The sequence below is a fragment of the Perognathus longimembris genome, chromosome 18, assembly GCF_023159225.1.
Source record: "Perognathus longimembris pacificus isolate PPM17 chromosome 18, ASM2315922v1, whole genome shotgun sequence".
Lineage (NCBI taxonomy): Eukaryota > Metazoa > Chordata > Mammalia > Rodentia > Heteromyidae > Perognathus > Perognathus longimembris.
This window is the reverse complement of record NC_063178.1, coordinates 10,615,350-10,635,883: the sequence shown is the minus strand read 5'-3', so window position 1 is coordinate 10,635,883 and position 20,534 is coordinate 10,615,350. Positions and strand designations below refer to the sequence as shown.

The 20,534-nt window shown below is 37.1% G+C and overlaps 1 protein-coding gene across 2 annotated transcripts in view; it reads left to right on the top strand.

Annotated features, from left to right (window-relative positions):
- The window catches only part of Upf2 (UPF2 regulator of nonsense mediated mRNA decay), a 76,499-nt gene that overhangs the window by 43,945 nt on the left and 12,020 nt on the right, over positions 1-20,534 (top strand). For both annotated transcript variants that reach the window (XM_048367409.1, XM_048367410.1), the window contains exons 10-17: positions 1,160-1,273; positions 3,858-3,974; positions 5,472-5,657; positions 6,976-7,179; positions 8,180-8,455; positions 11,985-12,168; positions 18,005-18,144; positions 20,148-20,249. In XM_048367409.1, coding sequence (XP_048223366.1) covers positions 1,160-1,273; positions 3,858-3,974; positions 5,472-5,657; positions 6,976-7,179; positions 8,180-8,455; positions 11,985-12,168; positions 18,005-18,144; positions 20,148-20,249 — 1,323 coding nt within the window. The remainder of the gene's footprint in view (positions 1-1,159; positions 1,274-3,857; positions 3,975-5,471; positions 5,658-6,975; positions 7,180-8,179; positions 8,456-11,984; positions 12,169-18,004; positions 18,145-20,147; positions 20,250-20,534) is intronic.

Sequence of the window (20,534 nt, the reverse complement as noted above, 5' to 3'; positions counted from 1 at the left end):
AAATACCTATTTAGGGCTGGAGGCGTGGCTCAGTGGTAGAGCTCCTTCTTAGCAAGTGCTAAGGTTCCTAAGTTCAAATCTCAGTGCCATCAAAAGAGGGGGAAAGGGGCTGGGAATATGGCCTAGTAGTAGAGTGTTTGCCTCATTATACACGGAGCCCTGGGCTTGATTCCTTTGCACCACATACACAGAAAAAGCCAGAAATGGCACTGTGGCTCAAGAGGTAAAATGCTATCCTTGAGTAAAAAGAAGTCAGGTACAGTGCTCAGGCCCTGAGTCCAAGTCCCAGGACTGCCAAAAAAAAAAAAAAAAAAGGGAGAAAAATACCTGTTTAATCAGAATAGTAAGTGTGGTTCCATTCTTAGAATGTTCTAATGTGGAAAAAAATTGAGCAAGATAATGTTGAGTATTAAACTGTGTACAGCCATATTCAAGTAAAAGATTTCTAGAGTTCAAGTTGGCTTTTCTGATTAAACAATTCTGAGGTAAATCTAATTGTATTTGTTTTACTGTGTCTGTCCATATTATACTGCTCCAATGGAATTTATATCTTCTTGAAATATGTGTCATTGAGTAGATGTGAAGTTTCAAAGTATTTGAGCTTTGACACGTGATCGTGACTAGCAATAAAAGGCAACAGTGATTATATTTCATGTACCATTGTAGTGAACTTATAATTGAAAATAAAATATAGTGTGATTAAACCAACAAGCCATGCTAGCATTTTTGCTTTAATGAGCTTTCGGCATTTATATTTCTTATAGCAGCATTCTTTAAAGTGTGTTCCTTATAATAAAACTCAATGGGCTGTTAACTGATTTGGTATCATTTCAAAAGGAAAGTTTATTTTCCAAAAAAACTTGAGAACTGTTGATTTAAACAGGTGTGTGTGTGTGTGTGTGTGTGTGTGTGTTTTAAGAGCCTCTTTAAGTATGAGAAAGTGCATTGTTTCTCATACAGAACTGTTTTGTAGAACACTTCCTAGAGCAGGTGTTAAGCAGAGGAATTTTTCCTTAACTTAAAATAATTTGAAGGCAATAAGAAGTTAGACCCAATTTGAAATGTTTGGAGTGAATTCAAACATACTAAAAGTAGTAGTTTTTATCGCAGTGGTTCAAAATGTTGATTATTTCAGCACTCTTTTTTCTTTTAATTGTAGGTTCGAAAAAAGGACCAGATCAATATTGAAACAAAGAACAAAACTGTTCGTTTTATTGGAGAACTAACTAAGTTTAAAATGTTCACAAAAAATGATACACTGCATTGTTTAAAGGTTAGTGCCCATTAGTTTCTAATAGAAAAATTTAAAGTACTGAATAAAATGGAATAATTAGATGTTTGACTAGTTAAAAAATACCAAAGAAGCAGAAATAAAATTAAATAATAATTAAAATAATAAAATTAAATAATACATGAGCAAAGTGGAAAACAAATAGTAAGATGGTAGAAGCAACTGCAGCTGTATCATCAGTTACCCTTTATGTTTTATGTAGTCAACGACAAAATACATCAAGTTAAGGCTGTAAGAACATAAGACTTGACTTAAAACAGCACCTGTGGCATTTGCTATCCCAAGCTGTGATCAGAGGATTGTGGTTCTAGGCCAACCAGGGCAGAACAAGTCTATGAGAGGGAAGTCTCTATGGAAGGAAGCTGGACTCAGTGGAATGTGCCTGTCACCTCAGCAAAAAACAGGGCTAGAGACATGGCTTAGCCTAGCAAGCATCAGGCCCTGAATTCAGACCTCAGTACCGCTCTCCCAGTCCCCCATGATGAGAAGTTAAAATAAAAAGATGGAAAAAGTATATTCTGCAAATACTAATCAGAAGAAAAGTAGTTTTGCTAGACTGTTTTCATTGTAAGCTTTAAGGCATAAAGCATTATTAGAAATAAAGGACAGTTCACAATGATGAAGAGGTTATTTATGTATGTGTCTGCAGGTCCTGGAGCTTGAATTCATGGCTTGGCCGCTGTCCTTGAACTTTTTTGTTCAAAGTTAGTGCTCTACTACTTGATCCACAGTTCCACTTCCAGCTTTTTGGTGATTAATTGGAGATAAGAGTTTCACAAACTTTTTTTCCTGCCCAAGCTGGCTTCAAACTGCTATTCTCAGATCTCAGCCTTCTGAGTACCTAGGATTACTTACAGGTGTGAACCACTGATGCCCAGATAAGATGTCTTTTTTCTTTTTGCCAGTCCTGGGGCTTGAACTCAGGGCCTGGACACTGTCCCTGAGTTTTCTTTTGCTCAAGGCTAACACTTTACCACAGTACTACTTTAGGCTTTTTCTGTTTATGTGGTACTGAGGAATCTAATCCAGGGCTTCATGTATACAAGGCCAGCACTCTACCACTAAACCACATTCCCAACCCCTAAGATGTAATTTTTAACAGCAAAGTATTATCCTTCTGAGTTGACTCAGTATGTAGGCAATATGATAGCTATAAAACAGACACAAAAAATCATAATGGAGAAATAGAAAAATCTTCAGTTATAGTAGGAGATATGCAAAGAGCTCATTATGTACTGCACAGAATTTGATCAACACAGTTGCCAACTTGGTGTAATCAATATACTCAACAGCAACAGGATAATCTTCAAATGTACATAGATTATTTACCAAAATCAACCAGAAAGGAATTCTGAGAAAACTTTGTCTACAATGGAATTAAATGAGAAGTCAGTAACAGCAACTATATGTGGTAAACTTGATGATAAATGAATAATTCTTCTACAGTTGAAATCAGTTCTTCCTTTACTGAAATTGTTTTTCTTTATAATACATTTTCTATTAACTGCAATTTCTGTAGCATATTAATAGGTCCATCATACAAAAGGGATCTTACTACTTCATACATTTAGAACACTATGAGTTAAACAGCTGCCTTTATTATATGGTTTCTTAAAGTATTTAAATAGTTAATAGCCATTGTGTAAATTTCAAAGGATTAAAGTCTCTAAACTTCATTGGAGCACCTCAGGAGATTAGTGTCCAAACGTTTTTTTTTTTAAGAGATTTTAGAAATTTTCTCAGTGCTGTAATTGGAAGGAATGATTGTGTGAACGATTTAAATATATTAGCCTATTTCTTTGTACTAATTCCACAAGATATAGAAGAATATATATTTATTGACTCAAATTCACTAAGAATAAAAATAGTCATCAATATGTACACATTTATGTATAAAGATGTCTTTCTCTTTAAGAAATGGTTTTTGAGACATCTCACTAAGTTGCACCAGATGGCTCCCTCAGACTTCTGAGAAATTACTAGCGCATGTACCACTAGGCCCACTTCATGCAAAAAATGGGAGACAATTTTGATGTCTAATAAATCCAGTTTTAATATAATTCATGTTATGACATACTGTGTACCTTAGAAGCTATAGAACATAGTAAGAACATGAAAAAGTAGTTAGATTCAGTGAAAATAAATTATAAAAGATGCTAACACATATCTAAGGTTTCAGTTTTTAAAAAAATATGTAGAAAAAGATTAGGGTAGATACTAAAATGTATGGTTATATGTTTAGAAATTTTATACAATAAGCAAACAATACTTGCTCAATACTCATTGAGAAAATGTTATCATTATACATAGCATATATTTAACTTGCATCTAATATTTAAAGGGCTTTTATATGCATCTTTCTGAAAGGAAAGGTATTAAATATATTCGAGTTTTTCTATAAACATTTTATGGTAGAACATAAAGATGCCTAACAATGAAACTTACTCGATTTTATTTTCTACCTTAACATTTTATAAGGTGTTACACACACTGGATGCATACACTTTTTTCTCTGCTAGGATTAAAGTGTTGTCCTTGTAGTTTTTCATCATTCTTGTTATTCCAGATGCTTCTATCAGACTTTTCTCATCACCATATTGAAATGGCATGTACCCTACTGGAAACATGTGGACGGTTTCTTTTTAGATCTCCGGAATCACACCTGAGGACCAGTGTACTTTTGGTAAGGGCTTAAGCATCCTGGTAAGAACTTTAGGTTCTTGATTTATTTCAGTGGTTAAAATACTGACCAGGGCTGATTGTCGTTACCATATGAATACAAACATTTCCCTCTGAAGTAAACATCGTGTACATATGGATAAGCAGTTTGGAAATGTGACATTAGCTACATTTGAACTGATAAATAGCCCAATGTGTCTCCCAATTTAGGATGGTTTTGTGTGTATGGAAAAGCAGGCCATGGAAGACTGGATGTGTTTTTGAAAATTTATTGTTAAGTATTAATTACATCCCTGCTTGGCAATATTTTAGATCCTAAGTATACAACAGTAAAGAAAACATTCAAACTTACATAACATAGCTATCTCCACTCTCCCTCAAATTCTTTTTTGTGTCCACTCTGGGCCTTGAACTTAGGTCCTGGGTAGTGTCCCTGACCTGTTTACTCAAGGCTAGCATTCTGCCACCTGAGCCACAGCCTCCTGAGTAGCAAGGATTACAGGCATGAATTACCAGTGCCAAGCCATCTTTCTTAAATTTGAAATCTTCAAGTACCCTAGTCCACAACACCTTCATGAAGCTGATCATTGATTTCACCGGTCAAACCCAGAAACTACAATGTGTAGTATCTATATAACTCAGCCTCTCCTCAGTCTCAAGCTGCTGCCACAGTTGTTGTTTGAAATCAAGTCTTATGTTCTACAGCTTTAACTTGATGTACTTTGTCATCAATTACATAGAACATAAAGGGTAACTGATGGAAAGCAATTGCAGCTGCTTCTACCATCTTTCTATTTGTTTTCCATTTTGCTCATGTATTATTTAATTTTATTATTTTGATTATTATTTAATTTTTCTTTCTACTCTTTGGTATTTTTTAGCTAATGAAATAATTATTCCATTTTATTCAAGCACTTGTCTGTCATCCATCCCAAGCTGTGTGGGAAACAGATCAGAGATTGTGGTTCTAGGCTAACCAAGGCAGAAAAGGCCAGCTGGCCTTCTCTTAGTTCCTGAACCATATCAGCCTCACTTTGTTTTCAGGGCCTCTGTTCTTGCTGTGCTTTGTGCTGTACACCTCTTCTGTGGTTCTGAAGCTCTGCATTCTGCAGATCCTAGCTTGAGTTTCACTTGCTCAGAGTGTTCTTCCCTGATCTACCTTTAAAATAGATTTCCTTTTATTCTATGTCTTATTAGGATGTCATTTTCCATACACCACTGATCACTTTTGTCTACTTGTCTCTCTTGCTACACTGGACTACTAAGTTGCAGGAAAGGAATCATGTCTGTCTTCATCATTATTGAATTTTTATTACCTGGCATATTGGTTAGCTCAAAATATGTGTCAAGTAAAATATTTTCTTAAATGGTTGAGTGAATGCAGAACTAGTATTTGTGGTATGATGGTCCTGAGGTTTCAATGTGGTTCATTCTTCCTAGACAAGAGTTCTACTACTTGAGCCATGGAAGTGTTGTGGTTAATTTGAGTGCTTTATTTTAGGAGCAAATGATGAGAAAGAAACAAGCAATGCATCTCGATGCAAGATATGTCACAATGGTAGAGAATGCCTATTATTACTGCAACCCACCTCCAGCTGAAAAGACGGTAAAAAAGAAACGGCCTCCTCTTCAGGAGTATGTCCGGAAGCTTCTCTACAAAGATCTCTCTAAGGTCACCACCGAGAAGGTAATCTTAGTCCTCTCACCTCTTAACTGTGTTGGATAGAAATTCAAGTGAGGTAAAGGTAGACCCCGGATTGACTGTTTTTGTGCAGTTCATCCTATGAAGGGATTTGTATGATGGTATGTCATTTGAGACATACATTTGTTTTCTTCTTATAACTTTTTTTCTGACTAAAAGGGTAGCTACTAAATTTATTTCTTAGTGAGTTTTTTTTTAAAGGTTTATTTTTGCCCCCCAGTTCTGGAGCTGGGCAGGACTCTACTGCTTGGGCCATGTTGTTATTTTTCAGAGTTTTTTTTTTTTTTTTTTTTAGATGATCTTTGCCAAGGTTGGCCTACAGCAAGATTCTCTCTCTCTCTCTCTCTCTCTCTCTCTCTCTCTCTCTCTCTCTCTCTCTCTCTCTCTTTCTCTCTTTCTCTCTCTCTTTTTTTTTTTGCCAGTCCTGGGGCTCAAAGAACTCAGGGCCTGAGCACTGTCCCTGACTTCTTTTTTTGCTCAAGGTTAACACTCTACCACTTGAACCACAGTGCCACTTCTGGCCGTTTTCTATATATGTGATGCTGGGGAATCGAACCCAGGGCTTCATGTATACCAAGGCAAGCATTCTTGCCACTAGGCCATGTTCCCAGCCCTAAGAGAACATTATTTTTTTATTTTTTTCCCTTTATTGTCAAAGTGAAATACAGAAGGGTTACAGTTTCATATGTAAGGCAGTGAGTGCATTTCTTCTTGTTACCCCCTCCCTCATTTTTCCTCCACCTCCCGAGAGCATTATTTTTTTTTAATTAAAAAAAAATTTTTTTTTGCCAGTCCTGGGGCTTGGACTCAGGGCCTGAGCATAACTATCCCTGGCTTCTTTTTTTTGCTCAAGGCTAGCACTCTACCACTTGAGCCACAGCGCCACTTCTGGCCATTGTCTGTATGTGTGGTGCTGGGGAATTGAACCCAGGGCTTCATGTATATGAGGCAAGCACTCTTGCCACTAGGCCATATTCCCAGCCCCTGAGAACATTATTTTTGATAAACCTTAGCTGTTTCTTTCAATGACCTGAATATGTGACACCATAGTGTTGGCCTGATTGAAGACCTAGAGGCTCTAAAGAATTGAGGGAATTAAGGAAAGGCTTATGAAAAATGAGAACAAATTTACTGTAATTAGAAAATTCTAATTTTTTCTCTCTAAAGTAGTTAATAAAGGCTTTCTAAAATATTTCCCAGTTGAAAAATTTGCTGTCTTTTTACAATAATAATAAAGTAACCTGTATTATTCACCCTTCTTCGTGTTTCCCCTAATAATTTAGATCAAATTCTCTTCATTCAGGTTTTGAGACAGATGCGAAAGTTGCCCTGGCAGGACCAAGAAGTGAAAGACTATGTTATTTGTTGTATGATAAACATCTGGAATGTGAAATATAATAGTATTCATTGTGTAGCCAACCTCTTAGCAGGATTAGTGCTCTATCAAGAGGATGTTGGCATCCATGTTGTGGATGGAGTTCTAGAAGATATTCGATTGGGAATGGAGGTAACGAGGACTTCCTTTAAATCTTTAAATCCTATTTGTTAATAACCTTATTGTATTTGGTTTCCTACTGTGATCTCAGGCGAGCCCTGAAGTGTGTTGTTTTTCTTTTCTGAAGTTCTTTTAAGCCTGTTTGGACAGTTTTTTATTATTTATAGGTTACTATTGAGAATCAGATAATGTGAGAAAGTTGATGTTTGTTTTATAAGAAACTTTTTTTTTTTTGGCCAGTCCTGGGGCTTGGTCTTATTAGGGCCTGAGCACTGTTCTTGAGCTTCTTTTTGCTCAAGGCTAACACTCTACCTTTTGAACCACAGTGCCACTTCAGCCTTTTCTTTTTATCTGGTGCTGAGGAATTGAACCCAGGGCTTTGTGTCTGCTAGGCAAGCACTCTACCACTGAGCCACATTCCTAGCTCCTGTAAGAACATTTTATAAGTGCTTTCCTTTTATTGTTAAACTTAGATGTACTGTTTCTTTTTTTTTTTTTTTTTTGCTAGTCCTGGGGCCTTGGACTCAGGGCCTGAGCACTGACCCTGGCTTCCTTTTGCTCAAGGCTAGCACTCTGCCACTTGAGCCACAGCGCCACTTCTGGCCGTTTTCCATATATGTGGTACTGGGGAATTGAACCCAGGGCTTCATGTATACGAGGCAGGCTCTCTTGCCACTAGGCCATATTCCCAGCCCAGATGTACTGTTTCTTAATTCATAGGTTGCAGAAAAAATGGGTTATGAGGAATAGGAAGAATTACCTTTCCTTGTTTTAGGAACAGTTCATTTAGTGGTAGCTTAATACTTGACTAAATGTCTAGCATGTTCTTTTTATTAATACATTTTAAAGCTAGACAACCAGAAGTGACCACATTATTAAAAAAGGAGTACAGAATTGTTACTGTTTCTCTATTGTGTTTTTTGAGTATGTTGGTACTGTTAAAGTATAAGTGAAATTTATAATACATTACTTCTCTTCAATAACAGTCTGTGCTTTTGTTTTTGTTTTGCAGGTCAATCAACCTAAATTTAATCAGAGGCGTATCAGCAGTGCTAAGTTCTTAGGGGAACTTTATAATTACCGAATGGTGGAATCAGCTGTTATTTTCCGAACTCTTTATTCTTTTACTTCATTTGGTGTTAACTCTGATGGTTCTCCAAGTTCCCTGGACCCTCCTGAGCATCTTTTCAGAATTAGACTAGTATGCACTATTTTGGATACCTGTGGCCAGTACTTTGACAGAGGTTCCAGTAAGCGGAAGCTTGATTGCTTCCTTGTATATTTTCAGGTATACCCGCAGAATATGCAGTTTGACATCACTTAATGCATTATATGTGCTACAAAAATATTAGCAAAGTGCTATAGTATGTACATAATACATATTCATATGTATTAGAATTAATGTATTCCTGTAACAGTGCTTTTAGAGACTTCAAAATTTATGATAGATTTTTTACTATATGGACATTCTAATTGCTTGCAACATTTATGCTTGATAACGATTCATCAGTTTAGAATTAGTTTGGTTATAGTTTATTAGCTTGGTAAAGTAATTTATAGGCTATGGAATTTGAAATAGCAATTTGTTAATTAAGTTTGTGATTGTGTTCTTTGGGTGTATATGTGTGTCAGTCTTGGGGATTGAATTAAGGACATGACCATCATAATAGTATTTTACAAGTGCTGTCCCTGAGCTTTGGTGCCCAAGGCTAGTGTCTACCACTTGAGCCATATCTCTACTTCCAGCTCTTTTTTTTGTAATTAATTGGATTTTCATACCTGGGCTGGCTTTGAACTGCAATCCTCAGATCTCAGCTTCCTGAGTAGCTAGGATTACAGGCAGGAGCCACTGGTGCTCAACATATAATTGTAATGTAAAAAACAAACAAACGCCTTTTTTGATTGGGCCTGGGAATGTGGCTTAGGGTAGAGTGCTTGCCTAGCATGCATGAAGCCCTGGGTTTCATTCCTCCGTACCACATACACAGAAAAGCCCGAAGTAGTGCTGTGGCTCAAGTGGTAGAGTGCTAGCCTTGAGCAAAAAGAGGCTCAGAGGCAGTGACCAGGCCCTGAGTTCAAGCCCCAGGACTGACCAAAACAAAAAAAATTTTTTTTAAGATTATGTTTTACTATGTAGCTTAGGCTGGCCTTAAATTTGAGATCCTCATTTAATCTCCCAAGTGCTTGGATTACAGGCATGTGTTACCATGCCTGGCTCCACTTGTATTTTTGTATATTTGATAACATCTTCTCTTTTGTCTGTTTTGGTTTATGTCTAAAATTATAATTCTTGCCACTTTGGGGAAATATGTTTTTATTATTTATTTATTTTGCCAGTCCTGAGGCAACTTGTACTCAGGGCTTGAGCACTGTCTCTGACTTCTTTTTTGCTCAAGGCTAGCACTCTACCACTTGTGCCACAGAACCACTTCCGGCTTTTTCTGTGTATGTGGTGCTGAGAATTGAATCCAGGGCTTCTTCATGCATTATAGACAAGCACTCTACCGCTAAGCCACATTCCCAGCCCAAAATAGGTTATTTCTAACACAGAAAGAAATATTGTTCATTTGTTAGTAAACTCTTGGGTTGTGCTTCTTAATACTAGTTTCACCTAATCATATACCCTTGAAATTTAAAACAAGTACAATATAAATTAAATTCAGTACAAATACAGAGGTATTACTGAAGAGCCAGATTTCGCGACTTGGCATAACATTACTATAACTTCAATAAAATTTATGCCCCATAAGTTAACTTGGAGGTTGATTGGTTGTAGTCCCTCCACTATTTCCTGTGGAATAGTGTTGTAAGTATGGATCAGAGTGGACAGTTCAATGTCAAGTGCTTACGATTTTGTAGTGAAAACCAATAGAGTCCTATGACTCTGAATAATCAAAATCTTTTCAATTTCATTTACCCATTGATAAGAAAATGAATTTAATATTATAGCTTCAGGTTTCAAAAATATATCCACATAGTGGCTATTACTGACTTGGGGTAGTCTTGGGAATATACTGCTAACTCCATCCTACCACCATGCCTTTGCAGTGTAGTACAACTTGTTACTCCTTATTTTCTGAATTGATGAGCATAAAATGGGAAAAGACATTTCAGTTTCCTGTTATATCTAAGGATTATTTTTAATTGAAGGCAATTAAAAAAGAGAGATTTGCTCCAAAATGTCAGCCCTAACTATTAGCATTTTTTTTCCATTTAATTTTTTGCCAGTCCTAGGGCTTGAACTCAGGGCCTGAGCACTGTCCCTGATTCTTTTGTTCTACCACTTGAGCCACACACCACTTCTGGCTTTTTCCTTATATGTATTGCTGAGGAATTGAACCTAGGGCTTCATGCATGCTAGGCAAGCACTCTACCACTAAGCCATATTTCCAGCCCCACTATTAGCATTTTCTTTCAGAGAGAATCCTTATTTGGATTCTACCAACCTGGGCAGAGAGAAAAGAACCATTCTAAACTATCCAGAAGCACATGCACTTATAAAATTAGAATAATGAATCCTGTTTTTTAAAAATTTCAAAAAAGAGGAGGTGGAATGGGATGCATAATGGAGATAAATGACCAAAGAACATATCCATGTATAGAAATATAATGAGGCCCATTTACACTATTAATCTACACTAATAGACAAAGAAATATCTAGGAGCAGAAACATACCAAGATATTTTCCAAATTAATTTTTAATAGAATACTGTAGCAGAAACATACCTAGGGAGTGGAAGTCAGTAATGAGTGAGGTCCAGGAAATGATGCATTATATTCTCCTTAGCAAAGTGGAGGGTTAAGTTTTAGAAGGGCACATAGAACCAGTTGGTGCAGTGCTTCTGAAACTGATATCACCTGGTAACATTGTTAAGCTACATATTTTGATTCAATGTCTAGGCTGATGGCCTGAGAGTCTTTGTAAAACACCTCACTTTGAATAGCAAGGTCCTAGCACAGCCTGAAGAAGAATAATGAAGTACCAGGGTATACCTCTTTGTATGCTAGTAGAGTTCTTAAGTATGCTTAAAGTTAATGTAAATTTAAGAATTAGAACAAGGAAAAAACAGAATGAGGATACCAGGCTAGGTGGAGAGGGAAAATATCCATACAGTGCCATATACACAATAGATGTTGAGTAAATGTTTGTCAGTGATTCCAGGATTTTATATTTTTTTCAAAAATTATGTTTGCAGATACTTTTTTTTTTTTGGCCAGTCCTGGGGCTTGAACTCGGCCTGAGCACTGTCCTTGGCTTCTTTTTGCTCAAGGCCAGCACTCTACCACTTGAGCCACAGTGCCACTTCTGGCTTTTTCTACATGTGTGGTGCTGAGGAATTGAACCCAGGGCTTCATGCATGCTAGGCAAGCACTCTACACTCAGCCATATTCCCAGCCCTGCAGATACTTTTATTGATCTCTGAAAATTGTAGTAGGTGGCATAATGAAAACATACCAAAACTATATTTTAATAGAATTAAGTACATAAACCTGGTTTGGGGTGTGGGAATAGTGTTTGCATTGGTTTCAGATTAGCTGAAAATTTTCTTGTTATTTCATTTATAATTTTTCCTTGGGTTTTAAAAAATAAAAGCTGTGATACAATAAAAAGATACTTAAAGTCACTATGTGGCTCAAAAACTATGTAGAGGAAAATATTGGGATTAGAATCATTACTATTGGCCATTAATAAAAATTATAGTTTCTTGTACAACCTGTTAGCTTAGTTATAACTAGGTAACATCAGAATATAATTTATTTTAAATACTTTTGTTACTAATTTCTTATAGCTAAATTTATTTTTCATTTGTTATCAGCGTTATGTTTGGTGGAAGAAAAGTTTGGAGGTTTGGACAAAAGACCATCCATTCCCTATTGATATAGATTACATGATCAGTGATACATTAGAACTGCTAAGACCAAAGATCAAACTCTGTAATTCTCTGGAAGAATCCATCAGGCAGGTACACGACTTGGAACGAGAATTCTTAATAAAACTAGGTAAGCAACTAATTTCAGAGAGAAAATGAAGATAATCTGGGTAGTTTGTTTCCAGACTTGGCTTCAGAGTTTTGTACTTGTGTACTTTGTATGTTCAATGTTGAGTGTTGTGTCATAGCGTTAGGTAAGACCTGTGTGGTGGTGTGCTTGGTTTCATTAAGTATTCTAATCAGAGTACCATAGTTAACTGGGATTTTAAGCAAGGGACAGTGATGCAGCAACAATCTTGTAGCCTCTCTGTTTTAGAATCTCTTTTTGTGTACTAGGGTTTTGAACTCAGAGCCTCTTACACTCTAGCACTGATTTTTTGCTCCTTATTTTTGATATAGGGTCTTGCTTCTTGCTTGGGCTTTTCGGTAGGTAAGATTACTAGTACATGTCACAGGGTTCAGCCCTTCATTGAAAAAGGATCTTGAGAACATTTTCTCCCTTGTTGGCCTCAGACTGAGATCCCTCTCAAATAGCTGAGTCCTCTCAAATAGCTAGGATTGTAGGCATGAGCCACCAGCACCTGGCTATTAATTTTACCATCTGTAGTTACTAATGAAATCTACTTTTGAGATGTATACATGTATATTTACAACAGTCATATTTATTAAGAATGTGCGGGCTTGAGACTGTTAAAGACCTGTTAGAAATCATTTTATTTCCTATCAGCACTTTACATTTGTATCTATCACTGGAGATTTTGGGAAGGAGGACAGGTGGGGATGGTACTGGGGTTCGAACAGGGCCTTGTGCTTGCTAGGCAAGGACTCTGCCACTTGAGCCACACCCCACCCAGCCTTTTAGTTACAGTTGTTTTTCTAATGTAGTATTTGTCGTTTTACCCAAGCCAGTCAATATCTTTTTTTTTTTTTTTTTTTGCGCCAGTCCTGGGCCTTGGACTCAGGGCCTGAGCACTGTCCCTGGCTTCTTTTGCTCAAGGCTAGCACTCTGCCACTTGAGTCACAGCGCCACTTCTGGCCATTTTTCTGTATATGTGGTGCTGGGGAATCGAACCCATGGCTTCATGTATACGAGGCAAGCGCTCTTGCCACTAGGCTATATCCCCAGCCCCAGCCAGTCAATACCTTAATCCTTCTGTCTATGTGCCAGGCATATCTCACCGTGCCTGTATTGATCCAGATGAGGGTTTTTTTGTTTGTTTGTTTTTAAAACCTTGGGTGGCCTTGAACCAAAAGCCTCTTGCTCTCCATTCCTAGTTATTATTAGGGTTACCTTCCCTAGCTATATTAACTATAAATTATATTGCATGTCTGAAGAATGAGTTTTCATGGTTAAGATATTTATGATTCCCCCTTCCCCCAGAAGTGTGTGTGGGGGGAGTTTTTTGTTTTTTACATTGTACCCTATGTATTAGTAGGATTTCTGTCTTTAGAGGTAGTTTACCTTGTGGAGAATGTAAGTGCTATATATTTAAAGGTACTGCTTGCTGATTGAGCAAGTACTGACTATTCAACTCACAAAGGCATGGGCAATTCTTCCTGGAGTTTGAACTTCCTCCCAAGTTGCCTCATGTTTTTCTTCTTTTAATTATAATTGAACAAATAAATGATCATTTTAAGCCAAGTACTTAGTTGATTTGTTTTACTGACTTTGTGTTCTTTGAGATTGTTAGCCTGCTGCTACCGCTTAAGTGGTACCTGGGGTAAATTTCAGTGTGATACAGAGTTTGGTGGTGGTAATGGGAATAGTTTGTTCCTAGCAGATCACAGGGCTAAAAGACTGGGTGTTTTAAAAAGGAAAGGAGCCAGGCACTGGTGGCTTACACCTGTAATCCTAGCTACTCAGGAGGCTGAGACCCGAAGGTCGCAGTTTGAAGCCAGCCTGGGCAGGAAACTGTGAGGCTGTTAATCTCCGATAAAGTACTCAAACTGGAAGTGGTGCTGTTGCTCAAGTAGAGCACTTGCCTTAAGCAAAAGAAGCTCAGGGATAGCTCCCAGCCCCAGAGTTCAAGCCCCAGGACCAGAAAAAAAAAGGCGGGGTTGGGGGGGGTGTGGAACATAGGCCACCACTTATAAATGCAGCTTTACAGATGGTGGCAGCTACAATCGGTGTGCATTCAAGTGCTCTCCATTGTCCTACCCGTTTTAGAGTAGGTAGATGTATGCAGAAAATAATGTTTCAGTTGGATTTTATTCTGTTGATAAGCCACAAGACAATGTAGTATTTGCCTTTTGGTAGTTTTTATTTACTTGAAGACCTATAAGTTCATTATTTTACTTTATACTGTGTGGTACCAACAGTGGAGATAATAAGGAAGCACTAAGCATTTCTGTATATTTTTAAATAGTAACATCACAAGTAATATTTGACAATTTTTAAAATATTAAAAATATAGAGTAAGAATATATTCGATGTAGTAATATACCATTTAGAAAGACAATCAGTAATGTGTTAATATTTGATACATATTGTCTTGTTAAAATTTTTTTCATTTGATTGTTGAGGACAACAGTCTCCTTTATATGTTATGAACATGAGCTATTCTTTTAGATCCTATGTGTGTGTGTGCTGGTCCTGGGGCTTGAACTCAAGGCCTGGGCACTGTACTGAGCTTTTTGCTCAAGAGTGGCACTCTTTCACTTGAGCCACAGCTCCACTCATGGCTTTTTGGTGGTTAATTGGAGAATCTCATTGACTTTCCTGCCTGGGCTGGTTTTGAACTGAGATCCTGAGATATCAGCCTTTTGAGTAGGATTACTGTTTTCTAACTGACTATATTCCTTGGCTTGACTGTGTCATAATTCTGTTATTTGGTTCTTTGGTGTTTTGCATTTCGCATCACTGTAACATGCTTTGTGATATTTTGAGTGTGCTTTCATTTACTCAGCCTAGGTTGGATATAATGGCAGAGTCACACTGTCTTTAAACTTATGAATGGAATAAAAATAGTTATAGGTAATATTATTTAATTCAGGTTTGGAAGATCCAGATAGTATTATAACTTATAAAACAGAAGTGAGAGATGTGGGGGAAATCCATATTAAGAAATTACATTTTGAAGCAAATGATGAGTGTATTTTATAATTTAGAAACAAAGTCAGTAAGATAAAGTTAAGGCCTAGAACTAGTTCTAATTTAATATAAAAGTAAATATAAAACCTTGGAATCTTAAGTAGGATAAGGACCCCAAGTGAGCCAAATGAATTAAGAGTTAAATATTTATTTCTTAACATTTAAAAATAGATTTAGGGGGGCTGGGGATATGGCCTAGTGGCAAGAGCGCTTGCCTCCTATACTTGAAGCCCTGGGTTCGATTTCCCAGCACGACATATACAGAAAATGGCCAGAAGTGGCGCTGTGACTCAAGTGGCAGAGTGCTAGCCTTGAGCAAAAAGAAGCCAGGGACAGTGCTCAGGCCCTGAGTCCAAGGCCCAGGACTGGCAAAAAAACAAACAAACAAACAAAAAAATAGATTTAGGGGCTGGAATGTAGCTCAGTGGCAAAGCGCTTGCCTAGCAAGTGCAACATCCTGGGTTCGATCCCCAGTACAAAAAAAAAAAAGAAAAATTGATTTAGTTCTTGAATATCTGAAGATTTGTTGGTATTTTGAAGAAATACCATACCAGAAAAACACACAAAAGTGACAGGCGCTTAAAGGTTTCAGGCAATAAGTGACTAAAATTAAAAGAAAAATGGTTTCCATACCTATCACTTTTGTAATGAAGAACCCAGAGAACTCAGGATAAAGTAGAGCACTCCACAGGTAGCTCAGTGGATGTGACGTACCTGGTTAGGTGGGATGGAGAGTGTATTTTCATTGAGTACTGCTTATTTGCTCAGCATGGCAGAGGTATTATTACTCATATTTGACAATGAGTAAAACAAAACTAAAGCACTGGGCTAAGTACAGAATTCAAAGACTGTGCATTTTCTATGGGGAGATGTTCAACTATAAAGCAGAGAAATATAAAAAAAAAATTTACCATCTCTCTTATGGACAAGAAAGGAAGGCACCACACAGCTCATATTGAATGGAAGATGTTTCATTTTGGTCTTGCAGTGTTATAAATTTTACTGTGTATTTTGCAGTTTGCTATTCATATGTCCTGTTATATGCTTATTTTCATCTACATCGTTTATTTTATATTGACAGTTTCCTAGAAGTCAACAACTTGGTAATTCTTATACAGGTACCATAGTTATAAATTGTTTTTACAATAGGAGTGTATATAAATGTGTAAAATCTATATACATGAAAAATAAGTAGAAAATATTTAAGTTAATAGAATGACAATTCTAAATATTTCTCTTTCAAAATAGATTACTTTGGGCGCATGTTTGGTGGTATATGCCTTAATTCCAGCTATTTAAGAGGCAGAGTTTAGGAGGATCTTGGTTTGAGGCCAGCCTGGGGGAAGAAGTTAGTGAGTCACTCATCTCAGCCAACAAGTCAGGAGTTGTGGTATGCATCTATGCCTCCCAGCTACTAGGAGGCATAAGATCATGGTCCAGCTCTGGCTTAAGCACAAGAGCTTGTCCAGAAAAATAAGGTGAAAAAAGTCAGGAATTTTGCTCAAGTGGTATAGTGTGCCTGCCTGGCAGGTCCAAGGCCCAGCACTTAAATAAATAGGTAAATAACAGATTTGGGCTTCATCCATCTTGTTTTCTTTCTTTCCAAACTTAACCACATACTTTAACCACTCCTATATTTTCGTCCAGTCTGAATGAATAAGTATTTACTACACACTGTGTATTTACCAATCTATAGCTTCTGTTAAGTTTCAAATACGTAAGTCTTTTGGCCTCAAACATCTTATCAGAGGTAGCATGAAATCATTATTAAAACATAGAACATGGTGGAGCACCCATTAATGTTCAACAATAGATTCTCCAGGTGCAAGCAGTAGGAAAAAGTAGATCAAAGTGCAGTCAGTGATCCTTTGAAACAGGAGATCAAAGGTACACAAAACTAGGATCAGCTGCAAGTGCACATTGAAGGGTGGTCCCTACTGAGAAGTGGATTAGGTGAGCAGATCTTAGGGACTCAGCCTTGTGACAGGAAGAGTGATGAGGCTTAGGAGAGAATAGTGGGAAATCAGGTGAGATGAGGCCACAGCATATGCATGTTGGAAACAGTAGATTGACATTCACTTAGTAACAGCCAGCTGCTCAGTGTAATCTGATAGGGACTAGGGGAGTGAATGCTTATTGCGAGGAAAAGAAATTAAGCCTTGTGCAGACAGAGCTGCTCAGACTTTGTCTCTTCCTCTGTTTTAATTTGCTGATATTTAGATTAATAGCCAAATTAATTTCTCCATGAAGATGGCATGATTTTATATTTTTGAGTGTTTAGAGATTCTTAAAGTATCATTTGGTAGTGTGGCTAATGATATGTCTTATATATGTCTGAGCAAAACCTTACATGTGGTCCCTAAGCTCTTTTGCTCAAGGCTAGTGCTCACTTTTAAGCCACAGCCCCACTTCCGGTTCTTGAGTATTTAATTGGAGATAAGAGTCCCACAGGAACTTTTCTGCCCAGCCTGACTTTGAACCACAATCCTCATAGCTCAGTCTCCTGAGTAGCTAGGATCACAGATATGAACCACCAGCAACAGGCAGCTTTTTGCTTTTTTTTGCTTCTGAGACTGCGATTAAATGGGATAATCTATAAGTATTTAAAGCTGTAAGAAAAGGAAAGTACATATACACATTTTCCTTTTTGCTAGAAGTTAACTGCAGAGTGCTCCTTTGATGAAATAAGTCAGATCATTTAGTTTTGAAATGTTTCTCCGAGTTTTTAATTTCAACCTTTTACAGTTCTTATATAATTCATTCTAAGTATTATAATAAACTTGTCTTTAAAATTTTTTTTCATTCTTCTTTCAAGGCCTTGTAAATGACAAAGAGTCTAAAGATTCTATAACAGAAGGGGAAAACCTTGATGAGGATGAAGAAGAAGAAGAAGGGGGAGCAGAAACAGAAGAGCAGTCTGGAAATGAGAGTGAAGTAAATGAGCCAGAAGAAGAGGTGATGACTTTTATTTATAGCAGATAGGTACATGTGTATAAAAGTTTTATTGAGCAAAGATTTTTTTTTTTTTGAGGGAGAGCAGGGTCAGTAAGCTGGTATCAAACTCACATTTTACCTAATGAAGGCTGCAATTGTAGCTGTGTGCCACCATGCCAATGAACCAGAAAAAAATTTTTTTTAACACATGAAATAAGATAATCTCCCTCATGGTTTTGTTATTTTAAGGTATAACTCTAGTAGTGTATTTCTATTATAAAATTTCTCGATTAAAGGCTTTTACAGAAAAAAAAAAGGTGGTAAATACTGATGATAGAATTTTTATTGGCAATTCAAAGACAAATGTGATTCCCTTTGTGGCTGAACCTCACTGTTGAGTGTAGACTTTTTACCTGTGGGTTTTACAATCTTTTTTTTTGCCAGCCCTGGGCCTTGGACTCAGGGCCTGAGCACTGTCCCTGGCTTCTTTTTGCTCAAGGCTAGCCCTCTGCCACTTGAGCCACAGTGCCACTTATGTGGTGCTGGGGAATTGAACCAGGGCTTCATGTATATGAGGCGAGCACTCTTGGCACTAGGCCATATTTCCAGCCCGGGTTTTACAATCTTAAAAACAAATTATTAGCCAGGCACTGGTGGCTCACACTTACATTTCTAGGTACTAGTTGCTGAGAACTGAGGATCACAATTCAAAGCCAGCCCAGACAGGAAAGCCAGTGAAACTCTTATCTCCAGTTAACCACCAAAAACCTGAAGTGGAGATACTGTTGAAGTGGTACAACACTATCCTTCAGCGAAATAGTTAAGGGACTGTGCCCAAGACCATGAGGTCAAGCTCCAAAGACCCAAAAAAGAAAAAAAAAATTATTAGCTAAATATTAATATAATTGTTCTCTTTCCCCAGCTCTAGTGGTATATGAAATCTGAAATTCATCATGTACCACAATAATTGGCATACTCTTTGTTTTTATGACTTTCTATATTAAATACGAATAATTTTATGTGTATGGAAAAAAACATGGGTTGTCTTCACAGTAGATTGCTAGTCTGTCATTTAAAAAAAAAAAAAGAATGAATCCTGTCATGTGTACCTACATGGTTGGAATTGGAGGACACAATGTTAAATAAGCCAGGTACAGAAAGACAGACACTATGTGTTCTTATTTGTGTTTGCTAAAAAACAAAGTGTCTCTTAGAAGATAGTAGAATAGTCACTAGAAACTGGGGATGGGGATGGCAGATTTAGGTAGTTTGGTGCTTGTACAACATTTATGGAATTATGTGGGGTGGTTGTGTTATTGGAATGAAGGGATGAGGAGGTGGAACTCCACTGTGTTCTGATCTGTCTTCTGTTTCTGAAAGCATTTCAGCTGACAAAAGGGAGTGGTGAAATGAAGGGAGGTTGAGGTAGGATGGATTGGAGCCAATGCTTGGGGAGGCAGAACTGCTACCTCTTCCATTGGCTAGCAGAGCTTTCTTTTCTGAGCCTTGGTTTTTCTCATATATAAAGATGTGAATGATAAACCTTACTCATCGATCTCTTTTAGTTGGATCAAGCAAACAAATGAACTGAGAGCACTTCCAAACTGAATGGCCTTTATAAAATGTAGTGCTGCATCATTGTTTTTATCTGATAATGTTGAACTTTGCAGTTAGATGATATTAAAGAACTACAGTGACTAGTTTGGACTTAGATTCGTTTCAGAGGAGAGAAATACAAAAAGTTCAGGAAACACTTTCCTTGTGTTCGAGAAGTTTCTATAACAGGTCTTTGCTTTTAGCTCAGTGGAAGATGGTGTGATGGCTTTTTAGCTGGTGATAGGTAGGAAATGTTGCCAGCTAACTTTGCCATTTCCTTATAAGCAGACTACATAAAATTCTGAAACTGGACAATAATAAATGATTATTTTTATTTAATTTTATTGTCAATGATTAAATGATTATTGACATTTTAAAATCTTAAGGCACATAAAGTGTAGCATTTTAATGCTTTTAAACAATTTCAGGAGGGTTCTGATGATGATGATGAGGGCGAAGAGGAAGAGGAAGAGAATACAGATTATCTTACAGATTCTAATAAGGAGAATGAAACTGATGAAGAGAATAATGTATGTATGTCTGAAAATTTTCCTTTTTTAAACTGTGCATTGTTTTCATAGTATGTTCAATTTTAGCCACTAAAGTGCATTGTTTTCATAGTATGTTACAGTTTTATTTCTTTTGAATGAAAGTTTTATTTCTTTTGAATATTGACAAATACTCAGCGAGACATCAATGATTGATGCCTGTAATCTTAGCTACTCAGAAGGCTGAGATCTGAGGATTGTATTTCAAAGCCTGCCTGGGTAGGAAAGTCCGTGACACTCTTATCTCCAATTAACTATGAAAAAGCC